Raw genomic sequence first — 23011 nt, 5'->3', positions numbered from 1 at the left:
CCTCGGTGTGAACGGGCTGTGGCGGGGGTCGGACATGATGGGATGTGGGTCGGCGGGGCGGGCAGCGTGGTCAGTGGTGTGCAATAAATGCCGTCCTCCGCTCGTCCTCCTCTCCGGCAGACTGACGGCAGAAATCTCACAGGACATGAACCCCGAGGCCGGTCGTTTGTGATAATCCATAAGCCCAGCTCCCTCACATGAAGCAGTTTGGTGTGCTTCTTGATTAGCTTGGCTGTCGTATGTCTACCATGTGCTTATTAAACTGGTCATCTGACTGCTGGGACAGGCTCCAGCATCCCGCCACCCCAAGTGGGCTAAGCGGCTTGGATAATGGACGGACGGATGGATGGATCTCTGTAGAGCTATGGGGAGCTCGGCATGTCACCCACCAGACCACCCACATCAGAGCTCAGTAACATGATTTGTCATGATTTGTCATGATTTGTCATGATTTTGTGGGGTTTTCTATGTAAAGTAACACGGCTTTGTTAACGTTCCTATTTTCACTTGTGCAGACGGGCAGCGGGTTGTCTGACCCAGCGGGTTGTCTGACCCAGCGGGTTGTCTGACCCAACTGGCCATGTTGACAAATTGTGTTAGTGTGAGACGTTCAGAAAATCTGATTTGTTTTTTTTCAAATGTAGGAAGCTAAAGCGTTTGGCGAGGACGCTCCCGCCCCTTTGACCGCCTTAGGGCCATGACACACCAGCCGGTCCATGGCGGGCTGTCGGTGAGCGTCTGTGACCCTAGTTTTTGTGGTGGCCAGCAGCCACTGATCCCCAGCCTTATAAACAATACAGCGGCATAACCACCGGAACCAACAACCAGTTTCATATGCAGATGTAGGCGTGGCATTAACTAAAGCTTCAGTGGCCATGTGTACTATTCATGTGTGTACTATTCATGTGTGTACTATTCACATGTGTGTACTATTCATGTGTGTACTATTCATGTGTGTACTATTCACATGTGTGTACTATTCATGTGTGTAGTATTCATGTGTGTAGTATTCCTGTGTGTACTATTCATGTGTGTACTATTCACATGTGTAGTATTCATGTGTGTAGTATTCATGTGTGTAGTATTCCTGTGTGTACTATTCATGTGTGTACTATTCACATGTGTACTATTCATGTGTGTAGTATTCATGTGTGTAGTATTCCTGTGTGTACTATTCATGTGTGTACTATTCACATGTGTAGTATTCATGTGTGTACTATTCATGTGTGTACTATTCACATGTGTAGTATTTACAGAGGATCTGGGAATGTTTGCATAGGAAACCGGTCGCTGGTTTCGGTTGTGACTCAACTGTGCTGGTTTTGGGTGGTTATGACGCTGTATTGTTTATAAGGGTGGGGACACCTGCAGTCACTGTAGTGTTTATAAGGGTGGGGACACCTGCAGTCACTGTAGTGTTTATAAGGGTGGGGACACCTGCAGTCACTGTATTGTTTATAAGGGTGGGGACACCTGCAGTCACTGTAGTGTTTATAAGGGTGGGGACACCTGCAGTCACTGTAGTGTTTATAAGGGTGGGGACACCTGCAGTCACTGTAGTGTTTATAAGGGTGGGGACACCTGCAGTCACTGTAGTGTTTATAAGGGTGGGGACACCTGCAGTCACTGTATTGTTTATAAGGGTGGGGGTACCTGCAGTCACTGTAGTGTTTATAAGGGTGGGGGTACCTGCAGTCACTGTATTGTTTATAAGGGTGGGGTACCTGCAGTCACTGTATTGTTTATAAGGGTGGGGTACCTGCAGTCACTGTATTGTTTATAAGGGTGGGGACACCTGCAGCCACTGTATTGATTATAAGGGTGGGGGTACCTGCAGTCACTGTATTGATTATAAGGGTGGGGACACCTGCAGCCACTGTATTGATTATAAGGGTGGGGACACCTGCAGCCACTGTATTGATTATAAGGGTGGGGACACCTGCAGCCACTGTATTGATTATAAGGGTGCAGTGACCTGCAGTCACTGTATTGTTTATAAGGGTGGGGACACCTGCAGCCACTGTATTGTTTATAAGGGTGGGGACACCTGCAGCCACTGTATTGTTTATAAGGGTGGGGGTACCTGCAGTCACTGTAGTGTTTATAAGGGTGGGGGCACCTGCAGCCACTGTATTGTTTATAAGGGTGGGGGTACCTGCAGTCAGCTGAGACTGAGGAAGTCTCTGAGATGATGATGATGATGAAACGTTTCTCTCAGCAAAGGTTTTGTCCGGATGAGCTGATTCAGCTTTCTGGGGTCTGTTGTTGTGTTTGTTTGCAGAATTTCATGTTGTTCTCATTGAGTGCGTTTAATCTGTTATTGGGTTTTTTTGTGGTGTTTTGTATCATTTGTGTTCAGCCTGGTGGAGTGTTGTCTACGTAGAACCAGATGAGAGACGTTTTCTTGGACGTCTGATGTTTTCAGGCTTCAGACAAATGAAACCGGCCTCAGATCTTCATCACGTCTCTCTGAGCATCCGCTCCACTGCCCAGGAGAGGTCACAGGGATTGTGGGTAAAATGTACCGCCACAAACTGGGTCAGTGGAGCATTGTGTGTGTGTCAGGTGGGGGTTGTGGAAGGACACAGCAGAGATGATGATCACAAGAGGAGACAGACAGAGAAGTGGACAAGTGGGGGGGGGGGGGTGTACAGAGAGAGAGAGAAGCAAAAGAAAATCAGAGAACAGGAAAGACAGAAAGAGACTGAAAATAATGTGGCGGTGCAATACAGGACAAATGGAGGCGAGGGGGGACTGACGGAGGAGCAGAGTAGACCACTCCCCCACCTCTCTCTCTCTGCTGCATTGCAGATCTGGGGGGGGGGGTCGGTCGGGGGTGCGCTGGGGTGGAACAGTGTGTACCTGATCACATGCATGTTTCACCAGCAAGGTACCGCATAGATGTGTGTGTGTGTGTGTGTGTGTGTGTGTGTGTGTGTGTGTGTGTGTGTGTGTGTGTGTGTGTGTGTGTGTGTGTGTGTGTGTGACGCAGCCCACTCAGATGAAAAAGTGCTTCGGCTGCAGTTTTTGTTGGACGAACACAAATGAGGTTCTGTCTGCAGGGAAACGGGCCAGAAAAGAACGAAAGTCACATCTCGGACCGCTGCAGCGGGCTCCTCTCGTAGAACACGTCCGTCCAACACACACATCACACTATACAACATGTTAATGCTTTCTTATCGGCCATCTATCCATCCTGCCATCTGCTTAACATATTATAGGTCAAATGCAAAAGCCCACAGCAGTAAAGTAGACTGGACCATGCAGAAACCTGAGCATTAAAGTGGACTGGACCACACAGACACATGAGCAGTAAAGTGGAATGGACCATGTAGAGAAATGAGCAGTAAAGTGGAATGGACCATGCAGAGAAATGAGCAGTAAAGTGGACTGGACCACACAGACACATGAGCAGTAAAGTGGAATGGACCATGTAGAGAAATGAGCAGTAAAGTGGAATGGACCATGCAGACACATGAGCAGTAAAGTGGACTGGACCACACAGACACATGAGCAGTAAAGTGGAATGGACCATGCAGAGAAATGAGCAGTAAAGTGGACTGGACCATGCAGAAACCTGAGCATTAAAGTGGACTGGACCATGCAGAAACATGAGCATTAAAGTGGACTGGACCACACAGACACATGAGCAGTAAAGTGGAATGGACCATGCAGACACATGAGCAGTAAAGTGGACTGGACCACACAGACACATGAGCAGTAAAGTGGACTGGACCATGCAGACACATGAGCAGTAAAGTGGACTGGACCATGCAGACACATGAGCAGTAAAGTGGACTGGACCATGCAGAAACATGAGCAGTAAAGTGGACTGGACCATGCAGACACAGGAGCAGTAAAGTGGAATGGACCATGCAGACACATGAGCAGTAAAGTAGACTAGATCATGCAGACACATGAGCAGTAAAGTAGACTGGACCATGCAGAAACATGAGCAGTAAAGTAGACTGGACCATGCAGAAACATGAGCAGTAAAGTGGAATGGACCATGCAGACACATGAGCAGTAAAGTGGGATGAACCATGCAGACACATGAGCAGTAAAGTGGAATGGACCATGCAGACACATGAGCAGTAAAGTGGAATGGACCATGCAGACACATGAGCAGTAAAGTAGACTGGACCATGCAGACACATGAGCAGTAAAGTGGAATGGACCATGCAGACACATGAGCAGTAAAGTGGAATGGACCATGCAGACACATGAGCAGTAAAGTAGACTGGACCATGCAGACACATGAGCAGTAAAGTAGACTGGACCATGCAGACACATGAGCAGTAAAGTAGACTGGACCATGCAGACACATGAGCAGTAAAGTGGACTGGACCATGCAGACACATGAGCAGTAAAGTGGAATGGACCATGCAGACACATGAGCAGTAAAGTAGACTGGACCATGCAGACACATGAGCAGTAAAGTAGACTAGATCATGCAGACACATGAGCAGTAAAGTGGGCTGGACCATGCAGACACATGAGCAGTAAAGTAGGCTGGACCATGCAGACACATGAGCAGTAAAGTGGAATGGACCATGCAGACACATGAGCAGTAAAGTGGACTGGACCATGCAGAGAAATGAGCAGTAAAGTGGAATGGACCATGCAGACACATGAGCAGTAAAGTAGACTAGACCATGCAGACACATGAGCAGTAAAGTGGAATGGACCATGCAGACACATGAGCAGTAAAGTAGGCTGGACCATGCAGACACATGAGCAGTAAAGTGGAATGGACCATGCAGACACATGAGCAGTAAAGTAGACTAGACCATGCAGACACATGAGCAGTAAAGTAGACTGAACCATGCAGACACATGAGCAGTAAAGTAGACTGAACCATGCAGACACATGAGCAGTAAAGTGGAATGGACCATGCAGACACATGAGCAGTAAAGTAGACTGGACCATGCAGACACATGAGCAGTAAAGTAGACTGAACCATGCAGACACATGAGCAGTAAAGTGGAATGGACCATGCAGACACATGAGCAGTAAAGTAGACTGGACCATGCAGACACATGAGCAGTAAAGTGGGATGAACCATGCAGACACATGAGCAGTAAAGTAGACTGAACCATGCAGACACATGAGCAGTAAAGTGGGATGAACCATGCAGACACATGAGCAGTAAAGTAGACTGGACCATGCAGACACATGAGCAGTAAAGTAGACTAGACCATGCAGACACATGAGCAGTAAAGTGGGATGAACCATGCAGACACATGAGCAGTAAAGTGGGATGAACCATGCAGACACATGAGCAGTAAAGTAGGCTGGACCATGCAGACACATGAGCAGTAAAGTGGAATGGACCATGCAGACACATGAGCAGTAAAGTAGACTGGACCATGCAGACACATGAGCAGTAAAGTAGACTGGACCATGCAGACACATGAGCAGTAAAGTGGGATGAACCATGCAGACACATGAGCAGTAAAGTAGACTGGACCATGCAGACACATGAGCAGTAAAGTGGGATGAACCATGCAGACACATGAGCAGTAAAGTAGACTGGACCATGCAGACACATGAGCAGTAAAGTAGACTAGACCATGCAGACACATGAGCAGTAAAGTGGGATGAACCATGCAGACACATGAGCAGTAAAGTGGGATGAACCATGCAGACACATGAGCAGTAAAGTAGACTGGACCATGCAGACACATGAGCAGTAAAGTAGACTAGACCATGCAGACACATGAGCAGTAAAGTGGGATGAACCATGCAGACACATGAGCAGTAAAGTGGGATGAACCATGCAGACACATGAGCAGTAAAGTAGACTGGACCATGCAGACACATGAGCAGACACATGAACAGGGTAAACTGTGATATCAGAATAAGCAAAATGTATTTGTCGTTTCATTTCATGCTCTTGCGCACATGAATTGAAGCAAAATATTGTTTCCCCCTGTCCACAGCAGTGCAACACAAAGACAAAAACGCATATGTCCTGGGCGTCCAGGTGGGGTGATGGTCTATTCCGTTGCCTACCAATGCGGGGATCAGTGGTTTGAATCCCCGTGTTACCTCCGGCTTGGTCGGGCGTCCCTACAGATACAATTGGCCGTGTCTGCAGGTGAGAAGCTGGATGTGGGAATGTGTCCTGGTCGCTGCACTAGCGCCTTCTCTGGTTGGTCAGGGCGCCTGTTCAGGGGGGAGGGGGAACTTGGGGGGAATAGCGTGATCCTCCCACGCACCACACCCCCCCGGTGAAGCTCCTCACTGTCAGGTGAAAAGAAGCGGCTGGCGACTGTGGGTAGTCTGCAACCCTCCCTGGATCGGCAGAGGGGGTGGAGCAGTGATGGGGACGGCTCGAAAGAGTAGGGTAATTGGCGGGATACAATTGGGTAGAAAAGGGGGATTTTTTTTTCAAAGTTCTGATAATACCGAGGGTGGTCTGGTGGCGGCCTTGCCTAGCCTTGGCTGTGTTTTTGGTGTGGAGAGCGGGGAGGTGCGTCGGAGGTGTCTGGCTGGGAGAGTTGGCGGTGGATTGACTGGGGGATCCTGGTCTGCTATGTCCGGTGGGCCCAGAGACCACGGCCCTGCTGGAGCCGCACCCAAGGAGGAAACACCGAGGCCGGTTTGACAAGACCCGGAAGCGGGGCAGGCTAAGCTAACTGCTAGCCCATGCAGATCAGCCGACAAGTCATCCTGGCTGGCGTTCATTCTCTGGACAGTGACATTTTTGGACTGTGTTGCACTGAGTGAACTGTGCTGTCAACTGTTTGTGTAGTTTTTTTTTGTGCTTTGTCCTTTGTAAGGCTGTGTGTATTGGCGAGAATCTGGCAATATGATACGTATCACGATACAGGGGTTACAATTCAATATATCGTGATATATTGTGATACTGTAAGAAAGGTGACATATTGTGATACTGTAAGAAAGGTGATATATTGTGATGCTGTAAGAAAGGTGATATAGTGTGATACTGTAAGAAAGGTGATATATTGTGATGCTGTAAGAAAGGTGATATATTGTGATGCTGTAAGAAAGGTGATATAGTGTGATACTGTCAGAAAGGTGATATATTGTGATACTGTAAGAAAGGTGATATATTGTGATGCTGTAAGAAAGGTGATATATTGTGACGCTGTAAGAAAGGTGATATATTGTGATGCTGTAAGAAAGGTGATATATTGTGATGCTGTCAGAAAGGTGATATATTGTGATGCTGTAAGAAAGGTGATATATTGTGATGCTGTAAGAAAGGTGATATATTGTGATACTGTCAGAAAGGTGATATATTGTGATGCTGTAAGAGGTGATATAGTGTGATACTGTAAGAAAGGTGATATATTGTGATGCTGTAAGAAAGGTGATATAGTGTGATACTGTAAGAAAGGTGATATATTGTGATGCTGTAAGAAAGGTGATATATTGTGATGCTGTAAGAAAGGTGATATTGTGATACTGTAAGAAAGGTGACATATTGTGATGCTGTAAGAAAGGTGATATATTGTGATACTGTAAGAAAGGTGATATATTGTGATGCTGTAAGAAAGGTGATATATTGTGATGCTGTCAGAAAGGTGATATATTGTGATGCTGTAAGAAAGGTGATATATTGTGACGCTGTAAGAAAGGTGATATATTGTGATGCTGTAAGAAAGGTGATATATTGTGATGCTATCAGAAAGGTGATATATTGTGATGCTGTAAGAAAGGTGATATATTGTGATACTGTCAGAAAGGTGATGTATTGTGGTTTCATAGGCCTGTGTTCTTTGTAGTTATGCTACTTCCTGTCTCAGTTTACGTTGTTGGGTTGGAGTGGAAGAGTCTTCATTCTGGTTTGCACATTGATGAACATACCTCAGCTTATCAGTACTGACAGGTTGTCAGTGTGAGGAAATATTCATCCAGCATTCCTCTCAAGCCACTCACTGTCTGCCCCCTACAGCAGAGATGAGGTAACACTTTCACCAGCAAAGCAAACAGTTTAACTCCGCTATGCATCTCCCTGTCTCTCTCTCTCTCTCTCTGTCTCTGTCTCTGTCTCTGTGTCTGTCTCTCTCTCTGTCTCTCTGTCTCTCTGTCTCTGTGTCTGTCTCTCTGTCTCTGTGTCTGTCTCTCTCTCTGTCTCTCCACCTGGAGGGCACAGCCCCTCCCCGTCTTCTTCTCTGTTCATGTTCCTCTGTTGTGGTCAGAGTTTTACTCCTCTCCGTCTGTAAAACGTCCAGGATCAAAATCAGCCGGTCGTCTCTCTGCGTCTGAGGTCACAGAATGACCCAGAGGCCGTCAGCGAATGTTCACGGAGTGGTTACTATGGTTACCAGGGTCATGCCACCATATTGGAAGAGAAATGGTAACGGAGAGGGTGATGTTGTCATCATCGTCTTTCTCTGGCCAAACGAAGATGATGTTTAGTTTGTGTGAGCTGGGAGGAGCTTCAGACACGATCCTTATGTGAACACAGTGGGGACGAAAAGAGGAGAACCTTCTCCAAGATGGCGGTTGGCCCCGGTAACTATTGCTAACCACCCTCGATACAGTGCATAGTGCGCCTCTTTGTGTTCCACCTGTGAGGTCAAAGGTCATGCTAGAAGCCATTTTGTTATTTGATGTCGGACAAGCCGTAGCTGGACAGATGATCTAAAAGACCTCTGCTACAACACACACACACACACACACACACACACACACACACACACACACACACACACACACATTGCCTGGCTGAAGTTTGCTGTGTGCTTCTGTACATTTACCGTCTTCCTGGTGTGTGTGTGTGTGTGTGTGTGTGTAGGTGTGTGGTCGTTCTGCTGAATCCTCGCAAGAACAAACAGCATCACATCGTCAACCATGCCAGGTATGAACCAGCAGCCAATCAGCCGCAACACCTGTTCAACCAATCGGATGTCAGTGCCTGACTAATCAATCAGCTTTAACTAACGACCCGACCAATCTACTATTACCACCCACTACTGACCAATCTACTATCACCACCCACTACTGACCAATCTACTATCACCACCCACTACTAACCAATCAGCTATCACCACCCGCTATTGACCAATCTACTATCACCACCCACTACTGACCAATCTACTATCACCACCCGCTACTGACCAATCTACTATCACCACCCACTACTGACCAATCTACTATCACCACCCACTACTAACCAATCAACTATCACCACCCGCTACTGACCAATCTACTATCACCACCCACTACTGACCAATCAGCCATCACGACCCGCTACTGACCAATCTACTATCACCACCCACTACTGACCAATCAGCTATCACCACCCACTACTGACCAATCAACTGTCACCACCCACTACTGACCAATCAACTGTCACCACCCACTACTGACCAATCAGCTATCACCACCCACTACTGACCAATCAACTATCACCACTCACTACTGACTAAACAGCATTCACCTTCCAACTGTGTCTCATATGAAATATGACAATCTGGATTTCCTTTAAAAAAAATCATACAGATATGATGTGACTCTCTCTCTCTCTCTCTCTCTCTCTCTTTCTCTCTCTCTCTCTGTCTCTCTCTCTCTCTGTCTCTTTCTCTCTCTCTCTCTGTCTCTTTCTCGCTCTCTCTCTCTCTGTCTCTCTCTCTCTCTCTCTCTCTCTCTCTCTCTCTCTCTCTCTCTCTCTCTCTCTCTCTCTCTGTCTCTTTCTCGCTCTCTCTCAGGAAAACCATCACCACTTTGGCCTTCTCTCCAGATGGGAAATATGTGGTCACAGGAGAGGTGAGCAGCTGTTTCTCTTTACTTCTCTTTACTTCTGTACCCATGCTCTGGTAGCACTGTTGGTACTATGTAATTACCATGTTAGTACTGTGTTTGTAATGTGTTAATACTGTGTAAGTACTATGTTACTGCTAGAATTAGTTTTCTGCTCAAAATGCTTTCACACTTCATGTCGGGTGTGTGTGTGTGTGTGTGTGTGTGGGTTTAATGGTTGCCATGGCACCAGAGGGCAAGGTGCCAGATTGTGGCGTCTCCCGGTAGGAAAGAGAGAGAGAATTTCATCAGACCTCTGAAAATGAGTCCAGTTACACAGGATTAGAATTGCATCTCTGCTCTTCGCAGATGATGTGGTTTTGTTGGTTTCATCAGAACGTGACCTCCAGCACACACTGGGGCAGTTTGCAGCTGATTGTGAAGTGGCCGGGATGAGAGTCAGCGCCTCCAAATCTGAGGCCATGGTTCTCTACCAGAAAATGGTGGATTGCTCCCTCCAGGTTGGGGATAAGTTACTGCCTCAGGTGAAGGAGTTCAAGTATCTCAGAGTCTTGTTGACGAGTGAGGGTAGGATGGAGCGGGAGATTGACAGGTGGATTGGTGCAGCATCAGCGGTAATGCAGACGTTGTGGTGAAGAGGGAGCTGAGCCGGAAGGCAAAGCTCTCAATTTACCAGTCAATCTTCATTCCAGCTCTCACCTAGGGTCATGAGCTTTGGGTGGTGACCGAAAGGGTGAGATCACGGATACAAGCGACTGAAATGAGTTTCCTCCGTAGGGTGTCTGAGCTCAGCCTTAGAGATAGGGTGAGGAACTTGGACATCCGGAGGGAGGTCGGAGTAGAGCCGCTTTTCCTTCGCATCGAAAGGAGCCAGTTGAAGTGGTTCGGGCATCTGATCAGGATGCCCCCTGGGCGCCTTCCTTTGGAGGTTTACAGGGCACGGCCAACTGAGAGGAGACCCCGGGGTAGACCCAGAACTCGCTGGAGGGACTACATGTCTAATCTGGCCTGGGAACGCCTTGGGATCCCCCAGGAGGAGCTGGAGGGCGTTGCTTGGGAGAGGGAGGTCTGGAGCGCCCTACTTAGCTTGCTGCCACCGCGACCCGACCCCGGAGAATCGCCTGAAGATGAGATGAATGAATGAAATTCAAACTCTTTTTTTCTCAGAGCAGACTGAGTTGCAGGCCTACACACACACACACACACACACACACACACACACACACACACACACACACACGCTTGCTGGTACTCCATCGAGTCTGATGATGACATCCCTCGTCGTTAACGGTATGTTCTTTGATGACTGTAGAGTCCAATTCTTAATCCACAAGTTTTATTGCACGTTGGGCATATGAAGTCTGAATTAGTGGGGGCAGACATGGTTGTGTGTCTCCTTGGTCTTTTCTGTTGTTTTTTCACATTCGTCTCTATTTCCAGCTGTTCTACACCTCTGTGGCAGATCTCCTGCCAGTTGGAACAGTTGATGGCAGCTTACTCCAGTCTCAAGGGGTCGATACAACACTTCTTCAGTGATGCTTTTAGCTGGTCTTTGTATCAATTCTTTTGACCTCCTGCAGACCGGTGGCCCAGATTAAGCTGTCCATACAGGACTTGTCATGGTAGGCGTTCTTGAGGCATCCTGATGACATGCCCAAGCCAGCACAGTTGGTGTTCAGTGACTGTGACTTCTGTGCTCTTGCAGTTTGTCCTAGCAAGAAGCTCAGCATGAGGAACACAGTCATGCCACGGGATCCTCATGATTCGCTGCAGACACCTTATGTGGAACCACTCTAGCAAACCTAGGGGGTGGCTGTATGTGACCCAGGCTTCACAGTTGTATAGGAAAGTTGTGATGCAGACAGCTTTGTAAATGGCAATTTTGGTGTGGGGGTGTTTGTTTTGGAAGACCTTACGTTGGAGTTTGCCGAAGGCAACAGAGGCTTGTTTGGTTCTATTATGAGTTTCGTGATCAGTGTTGCAGCCCTCAGAAAGGATGCTGCGCAGGTATTTGAAAGATGGAGCAGTTGAGAGTGGTTGATGTTCTATAGTGACGACAGGTGTCTTCAATATAGAAGACATAGTGGGTATGGGGCTGTACCCCCATTGGCATAACAGCTCAGTCTTGGTGGTGTTGACTGATAGACCTAGCCTGCTGTAGGCATTCACACCTGCATCAGGGATGGTTTGCAGGTCTTCTAGTGTGTGAGCAACAAGAGCGCAGTCATCTGCGTAGTGCAGCTCAAGGACCTGCACTGCAGACAATTTGGTGGTTGCCTGGAACCTTCAGATGCTGAAGAGATTTCCATGTAGCCTAGTCTATTGTGAGCCCACTACTGTCTTCCAGATCTCTATGAAAAAGTTTTGTGACACATAGGAGGTAAATGTTGAAGAGTACCGGTGCCAGCACACACTCCTGCCTCACTCCATTGCATACATTAAAGGGCGCTGATTCCTATCCTGCTATGGCCACCTGTGCCACCATCCCATCATGGAACTGTGATAGAGTGTTCACAAATTTGCTTGGACAGCCAAACTTGCTCAGGATTTTCTAAAGTAGCTCTCAATTCACAGTGTCAAAAGCTTTGGAGAGGTTGACAAAAGCCATGAAAAGGTCCTGCTGTTGTTCACGACACTTTTCTTGAAGCTGTCTTACTGTGAAAATCATATCCACAGTACTCCTGTTCTTCCTGAAACCGCACTGTGACTCTGGCAGCAGATGTTCTGTCAAGTGCATCACCATCCTGCATAACATGACCTTTGCTAGGACCTTGCCTGCAACAGCTAGTAGGGATATGCCATGACTGTTGCTGCAGATGGACTTGTGACCCCTGTTTTTGTACAGGGTGGCAATCTTAACATCCCTTCATTGTTGAGGCACACTCTCCTGGTCCCAGTCCTGCAGGATGTACTGATAGATCGTTCTGGTGCACAAGTATCCCCCTTGTTTTAGGAGTTCTGCTGAGACACCATCACTGCCAGGGGACTTATTGTTCTTGACGGAGTTGATGGCTGCACGTACTTCTTGAAAAGTTGGTGAGTGGTCAAGGTCTGGGATGGGCGGATGAATTGGCAGTTCTTCCAGGATGGATTGGTCAATTAGTGAGTGCTGGTTAAGTAGGGCTTCAAAATGTTCAGCCCACCTTGCCAGGATCTGCTTTTGGTCTTTGATTCAACTGTTGAATAAGCCACCTGTAGAAGAGGTGAACTGACATCACACTTTGATAAATCACACATCAAGAAAAGCTGTTGAAAAGATTCAGACAGACAGATGGATTCGAATTGAACATTCTTTTTTTCAGATTGTATTGTCAACGTCTCTCTCTCTCTCTCTCTCTCTCTGTCAGAGCGGCCACATGCCTGCGGTTCGTGTGTGGGACGTGGTGGGCTGCAGGCAGGTTGTGGAGTTACAGGAACATAAGTACGGCGTGGCATGTGTGGCGTTCTCTCCCAACAGTAAATACATTGTCAGTGTGGGTTACCAGCATGACATGATCGTCAACGTCTGGAACTGGAAGGTAATCCTGATTTGCTGGCTGTACGACCTGACTGGTCGCTGTTGCTTGATGTCCATCCTTACTTTCTGCAAATTTCTTTTCATGACAGCTTAGATAATCTGATAATCATCGGTATTTTCAGTATCTTTGATGGGTTTTTTTATATTCTGTAATGCTGTGTGTGTATCACCAATGTGTTCATTAAAGATCCAGTCCAATGATTTTTATCATTCAGACAGCTTTTACTGGGTAATATTAATGTTAGGAGAGTCATTACTTCATCTTGTTATAACTGTTAGCGCCCTCTCTCTGAACACGGACAATTCTCAGCAGGTTGAGTTCACAATACTCTTTATTGATAGCTAGCTAGCTAGCTAGCTCGCTAACTAGCATGATGTTGCTAGGCAACTGTTCAAAAACAGACCAACTGACACACTGATGATGATGATGATTCACTGGCTGTCCAATCAAATCAGAGTATTAGATGACGTCATTTATTACCAGAAGCTGGTTGGTTTTCTGACATGGTTTAACTATACTGACAAGCAGGAGTAGAGTTTCTCAAGGGGCTTTAGTCACATTTTCACTACAATAGCAGTTCTGATAGTTTGTGTAACTTCGCATTAACAAACCTAATGTTGAAATGTACAATTAGATTGAAAAACATGGTTTTCACTGGACTGGATCTCTAAGTGATCTTTAAGTGCACAGTCCTCATGTGAGCAAACAGTTGGCCAACAAAAACACAAACGTCCCAGTCCATCCAGATGATGGTCTAATCTCAAAACCTGTGTGTGTTTTGCTGTGTGTGTGTGTGTGTGTGTGTGTGTGTGTGTGGGTCCATTAGAAAAACGTGGTGGTTGCAGCCAATAAGGTGTCCAGTAAAGTCATGGCCGTCTCCTTTTCTGACGACAGCTCCTACTTTGTTACCGCTGGGAACCGTCATGTCAAATTCTGGTACCTGGAACACAACAAGTCCTCCAAGGTATGGCTCCACATTCACAACACCTCTATCCCACCTGACAGCTGCTCTCATTCTGTGTGGAAGCTACAGGATCCTCTGTGTCCAACAGACAAGTTATGCTGCTGTCCTCCGTTTACAGCTACAGTCCTGAATCTCTTGGTTTTAGTTTTTTTTTTTTTATCACTTTAGTTTTTATTGAAGTTTTTAGGTCAATACAAACATGGCATCCGCATTCAGAAGTAAACATTGAATTATCTACATTTACTTGCACACAAGCCCAACAGGGCAACTCAAAACAAACAAACAAAAAAAACACACAAAAAATGAACTACAAGAGCTTCCTGTGGGTCTAACTTTCCAGTCTTAAGTGTTGTCATGAATTATGTTGTCACGTGTTTGCTCCTTAAACCATGTCCATTTCTTCCACTGGTCTTCCATCTGAGGTACTGTAAGTCTCAATCGATGAGTCAGTTTTTCCATTGTATGAATGTCCTCCACTATTTCCATCCATCTCTTGGTTTTAGTTTTAACAGTGTGTGTCCTATGTAGGTGGTGGTGAGGTGAGTGTCTGAGCTCCATTCAGACTGAATGAGAGTCAGCAGGGCTGTTGTGTCAGAAACAAACCATAAAACCTGGCAGAACCTGAGTTGTACTTATTGATGTAGTACTATCTGCTGGTCAGACACAACACCTTCACTTCTTCTTCACACTCAACACTACTTGCCTTCCTCTCCCCCAGCTGGCTGCTATGATGAAGATGAAAACATTATGCGCCCTGTCGTTTTTCCTGGTGAAGTCCTACTAGACACCAACCATCCACATTACACACTGCTACAGTCTGCAGGATTTGGAGATTCATTAGCTATTGTGTTAGATATGGATAGAAAGTCTCAAAGAACTTTTTGTGCATGTAACTCTTCAGGATTGTGGCTTTAAGTTAATATTTTTGAGAGAAAACAATTGTGTCACCTAGAGTGTCACACAACAAAATGACTACAATTAAAATATGAAAACCAAAATAATGTTCTGCTCTGGCGTGAAGGTTCACAAAGGTGTTCATGATTTATATATTCATGGTTTAGATAATGTCTAAAATACACCAGAGGTCGAAAGAGTCAAACAGTTACTTTGCATGTAAATCTCCAGTACAGCAACTTTAAAGACTGTCCTTGGTTGTAGTTGATAAGGCATGTATTTATATATATATCTAAAATCCAGTGATTCAAGTAAATTCTTTAAATTTATAAAGAATTTACTTGAATCACTGGATTATTTGGCTCCTTATTTGTTGAGCACTTTTCCTACCATTGAGTGTTTCTTTTAACGAAGTTATATACGTATATGCGGATCAAACATCAGATTTTCATATTTTCATACTGGATCAGTCGAGGCCTGGGATACCAGTGACCGCCACCAGTACTGTTGGCGAGCAGGCGGTGGAAACTATGCCCTGTAGCATAGTTTCCACCGGTTGTGATTCCACCGGATTGATTGTGATTCCACCTTTGCCTTCTCCTGTGCCCGCTGTTGGGCAAAGGAGAAGGCAAAGGTGTTTATTTTATTCTATTTTATCTTTTACGTTATGGGTGGATGTTTCATTTTGTTACTAAACTGTTGAACCCGGCTGCATCCTGGTTTAGTTCAGTGGGGCATGTTTGATGTGTTACGGCTTAGTTTTGTCTGCTTAGCCAAAGGATAGCATGAAAAGGATAAAAACGTTACACCGTCAGCACTAACACCTATTCTGTTCCCAGCGACTTCTCCTTCATCAATCCCTTCTCCTCCTCCTCCTCCTCCTCCAGGTTAACGCTACTGTGCCACTGCTGGGGCGGGCGGGGCTTCTGGGGGAGCTTAGGAACAACTTCTTTAGCGATGTGGCATGTGGCAGGGGCCGGCAGGCCTCCTCCACCTTCTGCATCACCTCCTCCGGCCTCCTCTGCGAGTTCAACGACCGCCGCCTCCTGGACAAGTGGGTGGAGCTACGGGTGAGTCTGCTAGCTAAGTCAGTTAGCCGTGTACGCCACGCGGGATAGAATGAGTATCAGTGTTGTACAAGCTGCTGCCATCTCACACGCGAATGTGTTTCTGTCTCTTTACGGGACACTAAAACATTCTTTTCCCCCGGAGGAGGTCTTTGGATTTGCAATGAAAGAGAACCTGACTGGTTTTACTTAGTGATGTTAAACATGTTCTAACTATGCAGCTGCCTTCCCCCCGACCACTAGTCTGGAGCTACTGCTGCTACTATGATTACTGTCACTTTTGCTATTAATACTACTGTTACTGTTACCAAGGACAGGGTAATAATTCAGAATTATTGTCTGTCATCTTTCAGTGGTATTTTATAGATATGGAATTTGGATATTGTCATATTGAGATGCACAATTTTGTTGTCTAATTTAATGATCAGGAGAACCTATTCCCTACAGCTTCTCCCAAAACAAGGTGTGAAATATTTGAGGGAGTATTATTTGAAAACTGTTTTTGGTTTGACGTTATACTTGACATTACCAAACAGTTTAATGGGATCAACCTCAGGTGGATTCTAGACATGGTATTTTTGGGGGCGTGGTATTTGTGGTGGTCTATTCCGTTGCCTACCAACACGGGGATCGCCGGTTCGAATCCCCGCGTTACCTCTGGCTTGGTCGGGCGTCCCTACAGACACAATTGGTCGTGCCTGTGGGTGGGAAGCCGGATGTGGGTGTGGGTATAATTGGCACACCCCCAATTATAAAAGTATGTTTTATATTTTTCTTTTTTCCCCTAAAATGTTTTTCACTTTATTTTTATAGGTTGCAATTTAAAAATAAATAAATGGAAAAGTTCTGACATGATTTATCTTGGTTTCATTTAAAAAAAATATTTTTTTAAATTTTATTATTTATTTTTATTATTATTATTGTCATAGTTATTATTTTTTAACATTTATTTATGTATTTTTGTTATTTCTTATTTTCATAGTATATGAAAGGGTGTGCACACTTAATGCAGCCAGGTTATAGTATGGCTTATATTTTTATTTTTTTCCCCATAAAATGTTTTTAATTTTATAGGTTGCAGTTTTTAGAAAAAAAGTGGAAAAAGTTCTGCCGCCATGATTTATCTTGGTTTCTTTTTGTTTTTGTTTTTCTTACGGCACAAAGCCCTGCCATTTTAACAGGGTGTAGACTCTGTATACCCACTGTATGCATCATGTGGAATTGCTTATGGTCATTGTGATGTTATTTTCTATATCACCAGCACCACATTTAGTAGTAGTATTATTACTAGTGCAGCTTATCAATACTGCTACGTTACTGCTGATACTACCACTACTCATACTATCTGCAGTAGTAATACTGCTACATCTAGCATTACTATTACTACTTCAACTGTGAAGGGTATTTGCATGAATGTGGAGTTTTTGGTCCCTGAGGTTTGTTTGGGACAGGCGGGACAAGTGACACATTTATCTTCTGTAAAGATGTTTGTGTGTCCTTCTGTTTGGCGGTCTGAGTTTAGTCGCTGTCTAACGCGGGTCACGTTCTGTTCCCTCTCCTCCTGTTCTCCTGTCTAGAAACTGGACTCTATCACAGTAAGTCTGTCAGATTAAGCTCCACATGGCGCTCCGCATCTTCATCTCAGCTCAGTCCGTTCAGCAAGTGATGATGACGATGCCTCAAAGCGTCTTTGTGTTAAATACTAACAAAGATCAACACAAAATGGGCATCCGGGTGGCATGGTGGTCTATTCCGTTGCCTACCAACATGGGAATCGCTGGTTCGAATCCCCGCGTTGCCTCCGGCTTGGTCAGGCGTCCCTACAGACACAATTGGCCGTGTCTACGGGTGGGAAGCCGGATGTGGGTATGTGTCCTGGTCGCTGCACTAGCGCCTCCTCTGGTCAATCGGGAGGCTGTTCGGGGGGGAGGGGTAACTGGGGGGAATAGCGTGATCCTCCCATGTGCTACGTCCCCCTGGTGAAACTCCTCACTGTCAGGTGAAAAGAAGCGGCTGGTGACTCCACATGTATGGGAGGAGGCATGTGGTAGTCTGCAGCCCTCCCTGGAGCGGCAGAGGGGGTGGAGCAGTGACCGGGACGGCTCGGAAGACTGGGGCGATTGGCCAAGTACAACCAAGTACAACCCCCCCCCCCCCCCAAAAAAGAAAGATCAACACAAAATGAAATGTTAGCGTTTGCTGGACGGACTGACCCAGCGGCCCTCTGCCACCTCATCTCTCAAACGTGGCCGAGTTCTCTCTCTCACTACTTTGGACAGATTCACACCACATGGCCGTCAATCATGACCAGCAGTCCTCACCATTGGCTGAGTGATTGTCCACCCCGCCCCCTCATCCTCATTCACTGATGTTTGAACGCGGCAGCTCACATCACACACCGTCCGCATCTCTCAGCATCCACCAGCACCATCACTTGTGAACAGAGCAAAGTGAGGAAGCCCAGGCGGGAGGGAACAGTCAGGCTGTGTGTGAGAGAAAGCTGCCCGGAGCCTCCGAAACATTCCAGCAGCATTCCACTGGAAAAACCACCCGACACTTGTGTCCTGGTTCCTCCTCGGACACCTGCCCGGCAGCATGTCTCCAAACACACGGCGTTTTTAGGGCGCGTCAGGAAACAGTCACCGTAGGCTCAGCAGGGTCAGAGGTCACAGCACTTCTTTTGTTGCCTTGAAAACCCGAGGGATGCAACAGACAGGCAGACAGACAGTTAGATATACAGACAGAGAGATACATAGACAGGTAGGTAAACAGGCAGACAGAAAGACAGACAGATAAACAGACAGGCAGATTGATAAGCAGACAGAAAGACAGACAGATAGATAAACAGACAGACAGATAGATAAAGACAGACAGACAGACAGATAGATAATCAGGCAGACCGACAGATAAACAGACAGACAGATAGATAAACAGACAGACAGATAGATAATCAGGCAGACCGACAGATAAACAGACAGACAGATAGATAAAGACAGACAGACAGACAGATAGATAAACAGGCAGACCGACAGATACTCAGGCAGACAGATAATCAGACAGACAGACAGATAGATAAACAGGCAGACCGACAGATAAACAGACAGACAGATAGATAAACAGGCAGACCGACAGATACTCAGGCAGACAGATAATCAGACAGACAGACAGATAGATAAACAGGCAGACAGACAGATAATCAGGCAGACAGACAGATAAACAGACAGATAGACAGACAGATAAACAGACAGACAGATAATCAGACAGACAGACAGATAGATAAAGACAGACAGACAGACAGATAGATAAGCGGGCAGACAGGCTTGGTGTGGGCAGGTTAGTCAGACGGTCTGGTGGAGGTGTGCTGTGCTCTGGTCAGACTGGCCGGTTGTCATGTAAACACACATGACTCTGGGTAGTGTCTTCACACCGTGGACCTATCTGTCCTCCACCTCCGTACCAAGGACGTGAAGAGACAGATGAGAGGTGGAAGAGATGGAGAGAGGACAGCATGAAGGCCAAGTGACAGGAATGGAAACACAAGGGAAAGACCGAGAACAGAGAGAAAGACAACGGGACAGAAAAACTAAAGCTTGAAAAAGGACAGGAAAAGACGAGAGAGACAGACAGAGAGTCTGAGAGCGAAAAGACTGAGCTATACCGAACGCTAGGAAAGACCAAGACAGGAAGAAGAGGGGTGGGACCTGGCAGTACCAACTCTGTCTGTCTGTCTGTCTGTCTGTCTATCCATCTGTGTGTTTATAACGTGTGTCTGTGTGTGTGTGTGTGTGTGTGTGTGTGTGTGTGTGTGTGTGTGTGTGTTTATAACGTGTGTGTGTGTGTTTATAACGTGTGTGTGTGTGTGTTTATAACGTGTGTGTGTTTATAACGTGTGTGTGTGTGTGTTTATAACGTGTGTGTGTGTGTGTTTATAACATGTGTGTGTGTGTGTGTCTGTTTATAACATGTGTGTATGTGTGTGTTTATAACGTGTGTGTGTGTGTCTGTTTATAACGTGTGTGTATGTGTGTGTTTATAACGTGTGTGTGTGTGTTTATAACGTGTGTGTGTGTGTGTTTATAACGTGTGTGTGTGTGTGTGTCTGTTTATAACGTGTGTGTATGTGTGTGTTTATAACGTGTGTGTGTGTGTGTGTGTTTATAACGTGTGTGTGTGTGTTTATAACGTGTGTGTGTGTTTATAACGTGTGTGTGTGTTTATAACGTGTGTGTGTGTGTGTTTATAACGTGTGTGTGTGTTTATAACGTGTGTGTGTGTGTGTGTGTGTGTGTGTGTGTGTGTATAACCTGTCTGTCTGTGTGTGTGTGTGTGTCTGTGCAGACGTCTCAGGCCACCTGTCTGTCTGTATCGGAGGAGTTGATCTTCTGTGGTTGTGCTGACGGGACGGTGCGAGCCTTCAGCCCCATCAACCTGCACTTCCTGTGTACTTTGCCCCGCCCACACTGCCTGGGCGCCGACATCGCCAGCCTGGTAGACGCCAGGTAAGACACACACACACACACACACACACACACACACACACACACCGCTCTCTCTCTTTCATACACACACACACACACACACAAATCCACATACACACATGAACACAGACACACACAAAATAACATATGCACATGTGTGTACACACACACACACACACAATAACACATGCACATGCGTGTACACACACACACACACAATAACACATGCACATGCGTGTACACTCACACACACAATATCACATGCACACAAATGCACACAACTTGAATAATAGATAGAAGAGACTTGTAATAAACTTCATGCAGATTTGTGCGTGTGCGTACATGTGAGTGTGTGTGTGTGTGTCTGTGTTGTGCGTGTGTGTGTGTGTGTTGATTGTGAGGTTCAGAGGTTGAATCCAGTGGAGAAAACTCAACAGCAGACTGTTAACCCTCAGGCTGTGTGTGTGTGTGTGTGTGTGTGTATGAGTAAATATTATATATGCATGTGTCTTTGTGTTGTGGTGTGTGTGTGTGTGTGTGTAGGCGTGTGTCTGTGTCTGTTGTGCGTGTGTGTGTGTGTAGGCGTGTGTGTCTGTGTTGTGCATGTATGTGTGTATGTGTGTGTGTGTGTAGGCGTGTGTGTCTGTGTTGTGCATGTGTGTGTGTGTAGGCGTGTGTGTCTGTCTTGTGCGTGTATCGATTGTGAGGTTCAGAGGTTGAATCCAGTGGAGGAAACACAACAGTAGACTGTTAACCCTCAGGCTGTGTGTGTGTGTGTATATTATATATGCATGTGTCTTTGCCTTTTGGAGTGTGTGTGTGTGTGTGTGTGTGTGTGTGTGTGTGTGTGTGTGTGTGTGTGTGTGTGTGTGTGTGTGTGTGTGTGTGTGTGTGAATGAGTGTGTAGGCTGTCTGGTATGTGCCTCATCCATATGCAGTTTCCTCATCATCATTTTCTCCCTCTCCCTCAGGAAGGGGGGGGGGTTGTGAAAAGACGGTTTGTTTAGACCACAGTGAGAAGCCACAATTCCCTTCTGCTGGAACCACAACACGTAGAGCAACACAACACGTAGAGCAACACAACACGCAGAGCAACACAACACGCAGAGGAACACAACACGCAGAGAAACACAACACGCAGAGCAACACAACACGCAGAGGAACACAACACGCAGAGGAACACAACACGCAGAGCAACACAACACGCAGAGAAACACAACATGCAGAGGAACACAACACGTAGAGGAACACAACACGCAGAGCAACACAACACGCAGAGGAACACAACACGCAGAGGAACACAACACGCAGAGCAACACAACACGCAGAGAAACACAACACGCAGAGAAACACAACACGCAGAGGAACACAACACGTAGAGGAACACAACATGCAGAGAAACACAACACGTATAGAGGAAATCAAGTTCAACTTTATTGTCATATGTATTTAGAATACAATTAAATTCTTGTGCTCACACTCTGTCTGCCCTAACACAAGGACACAAAGAACACAAGGACACAAAGAACACTAGGACACAAAGAACACGAGGACACAAAGAGCACTAGGACACAAGGACAGAAAGAACACTAGGACACAAGGACACAAAGAACACTAGGACACAAGGACACAAAGAACACAAGGACACAAAGAACATTAGGACTCAAGGACACAAAGAACATTAGGACACAAAGAACATTAGGACTCAAGGACACAAAGAACACGAGGATACAAAGAACACTAGGACACAAGGACACAAAGAACATTAGGACTCAAGGACACAAAGAACACGAGGATACAAAGAACATTAGGACTCAAGGACACAAAGAACACGAGGACACAAAGAACATTAGGACTCAAGGACACAAAGAACACAAGGACACAAAGAACATTAGGACTCAAGGACACAAAGAACACGAGGATACAAAGAACACTAGGACACAAGGACACAAAGAACATTAGGACTCAAGGACACAAAGAACACGAGGATACAAAGAACACTAGGACACAAGGACACAAAGAACACTAGGACTCAAGGACACAAAGAACACTAGGACACAAAGAACACTAGGACACAAGGACACAAAGAACACTAGGACTCAAGGACACAAAGAACACGAGGACACAAAGAACACTAGGACACAAGGACACAAAGAACATTAGGACTCAAGGACACAAAGAACACGAGGACACAAAGAACACTAGGACACAAGGACACAAAGAACACTAGGACTCAAGGACACAAAGAACACTAGGACACAAAGAACAAAAGGACACAAAGAACACTAGGACACAAGGACACAAAGAACACTAGGACACAAGGACACAAAGAACACTAGGACACAAGGACACAAC

The 23011-nt window shown here is 46.0% G+C and overlaps 1 protein-coding gene across 1 annotated transcript in view; it reads left to right on the top strand.

Moving 5' to 3' along the window:
- mapkbp1 (mitogen-activated protein kinase binding protein 1) overlaps nt 1-23011 on the top strand; it is a 90606-nt gene that overhangs the window by 26966 nt on the left and 40629 nt on the right. Inside the window, exons 3-9 of the mRNA XM_056296292.1 lie at nt 8771-8833; nt 9684-9741; nt 13083-13253; nt 14080-14217; nt 15999-16181; nt 17756-17773; nt 20517-20677. Coding sequence (XP_056152267.1) covers nt 8771-8833; nt 9684-9741; nt 13083-13253; nt 14080-14217; nt 15999-16181; nt 17756-17773; nt 20517-20677 — 792 coding nt within the window. The remainder of the gene's footprint in view (nt 1-8770; nt 8834-9683; nt 9742-13082; nt 13254-14079; nt 14218-15998; nt 16182-17755; nt 17774-20516; nt 20678-23011) is intronic.

The sequence above is a fragment of the Lampris incognitus genome, chromosome 16 (assembly GCF_029633865.1).
Source record: "Lampris incognitus isolate fLamInc1 chromosome 16, fLamInc1.hap2, whole genome shotgun sequence".
Taxonomy (NCBI): domain Eukaryota; kingdom Metazoa; phylum Chordata; class Actinopteri; order Lampriformes; family Lampridae; genus Lampris; species Lampris incognitus.
Note: the sequence above shows the minus strand (reverse complement) of the source record. Positions and strands in the feature narration are given on the sequence as shown.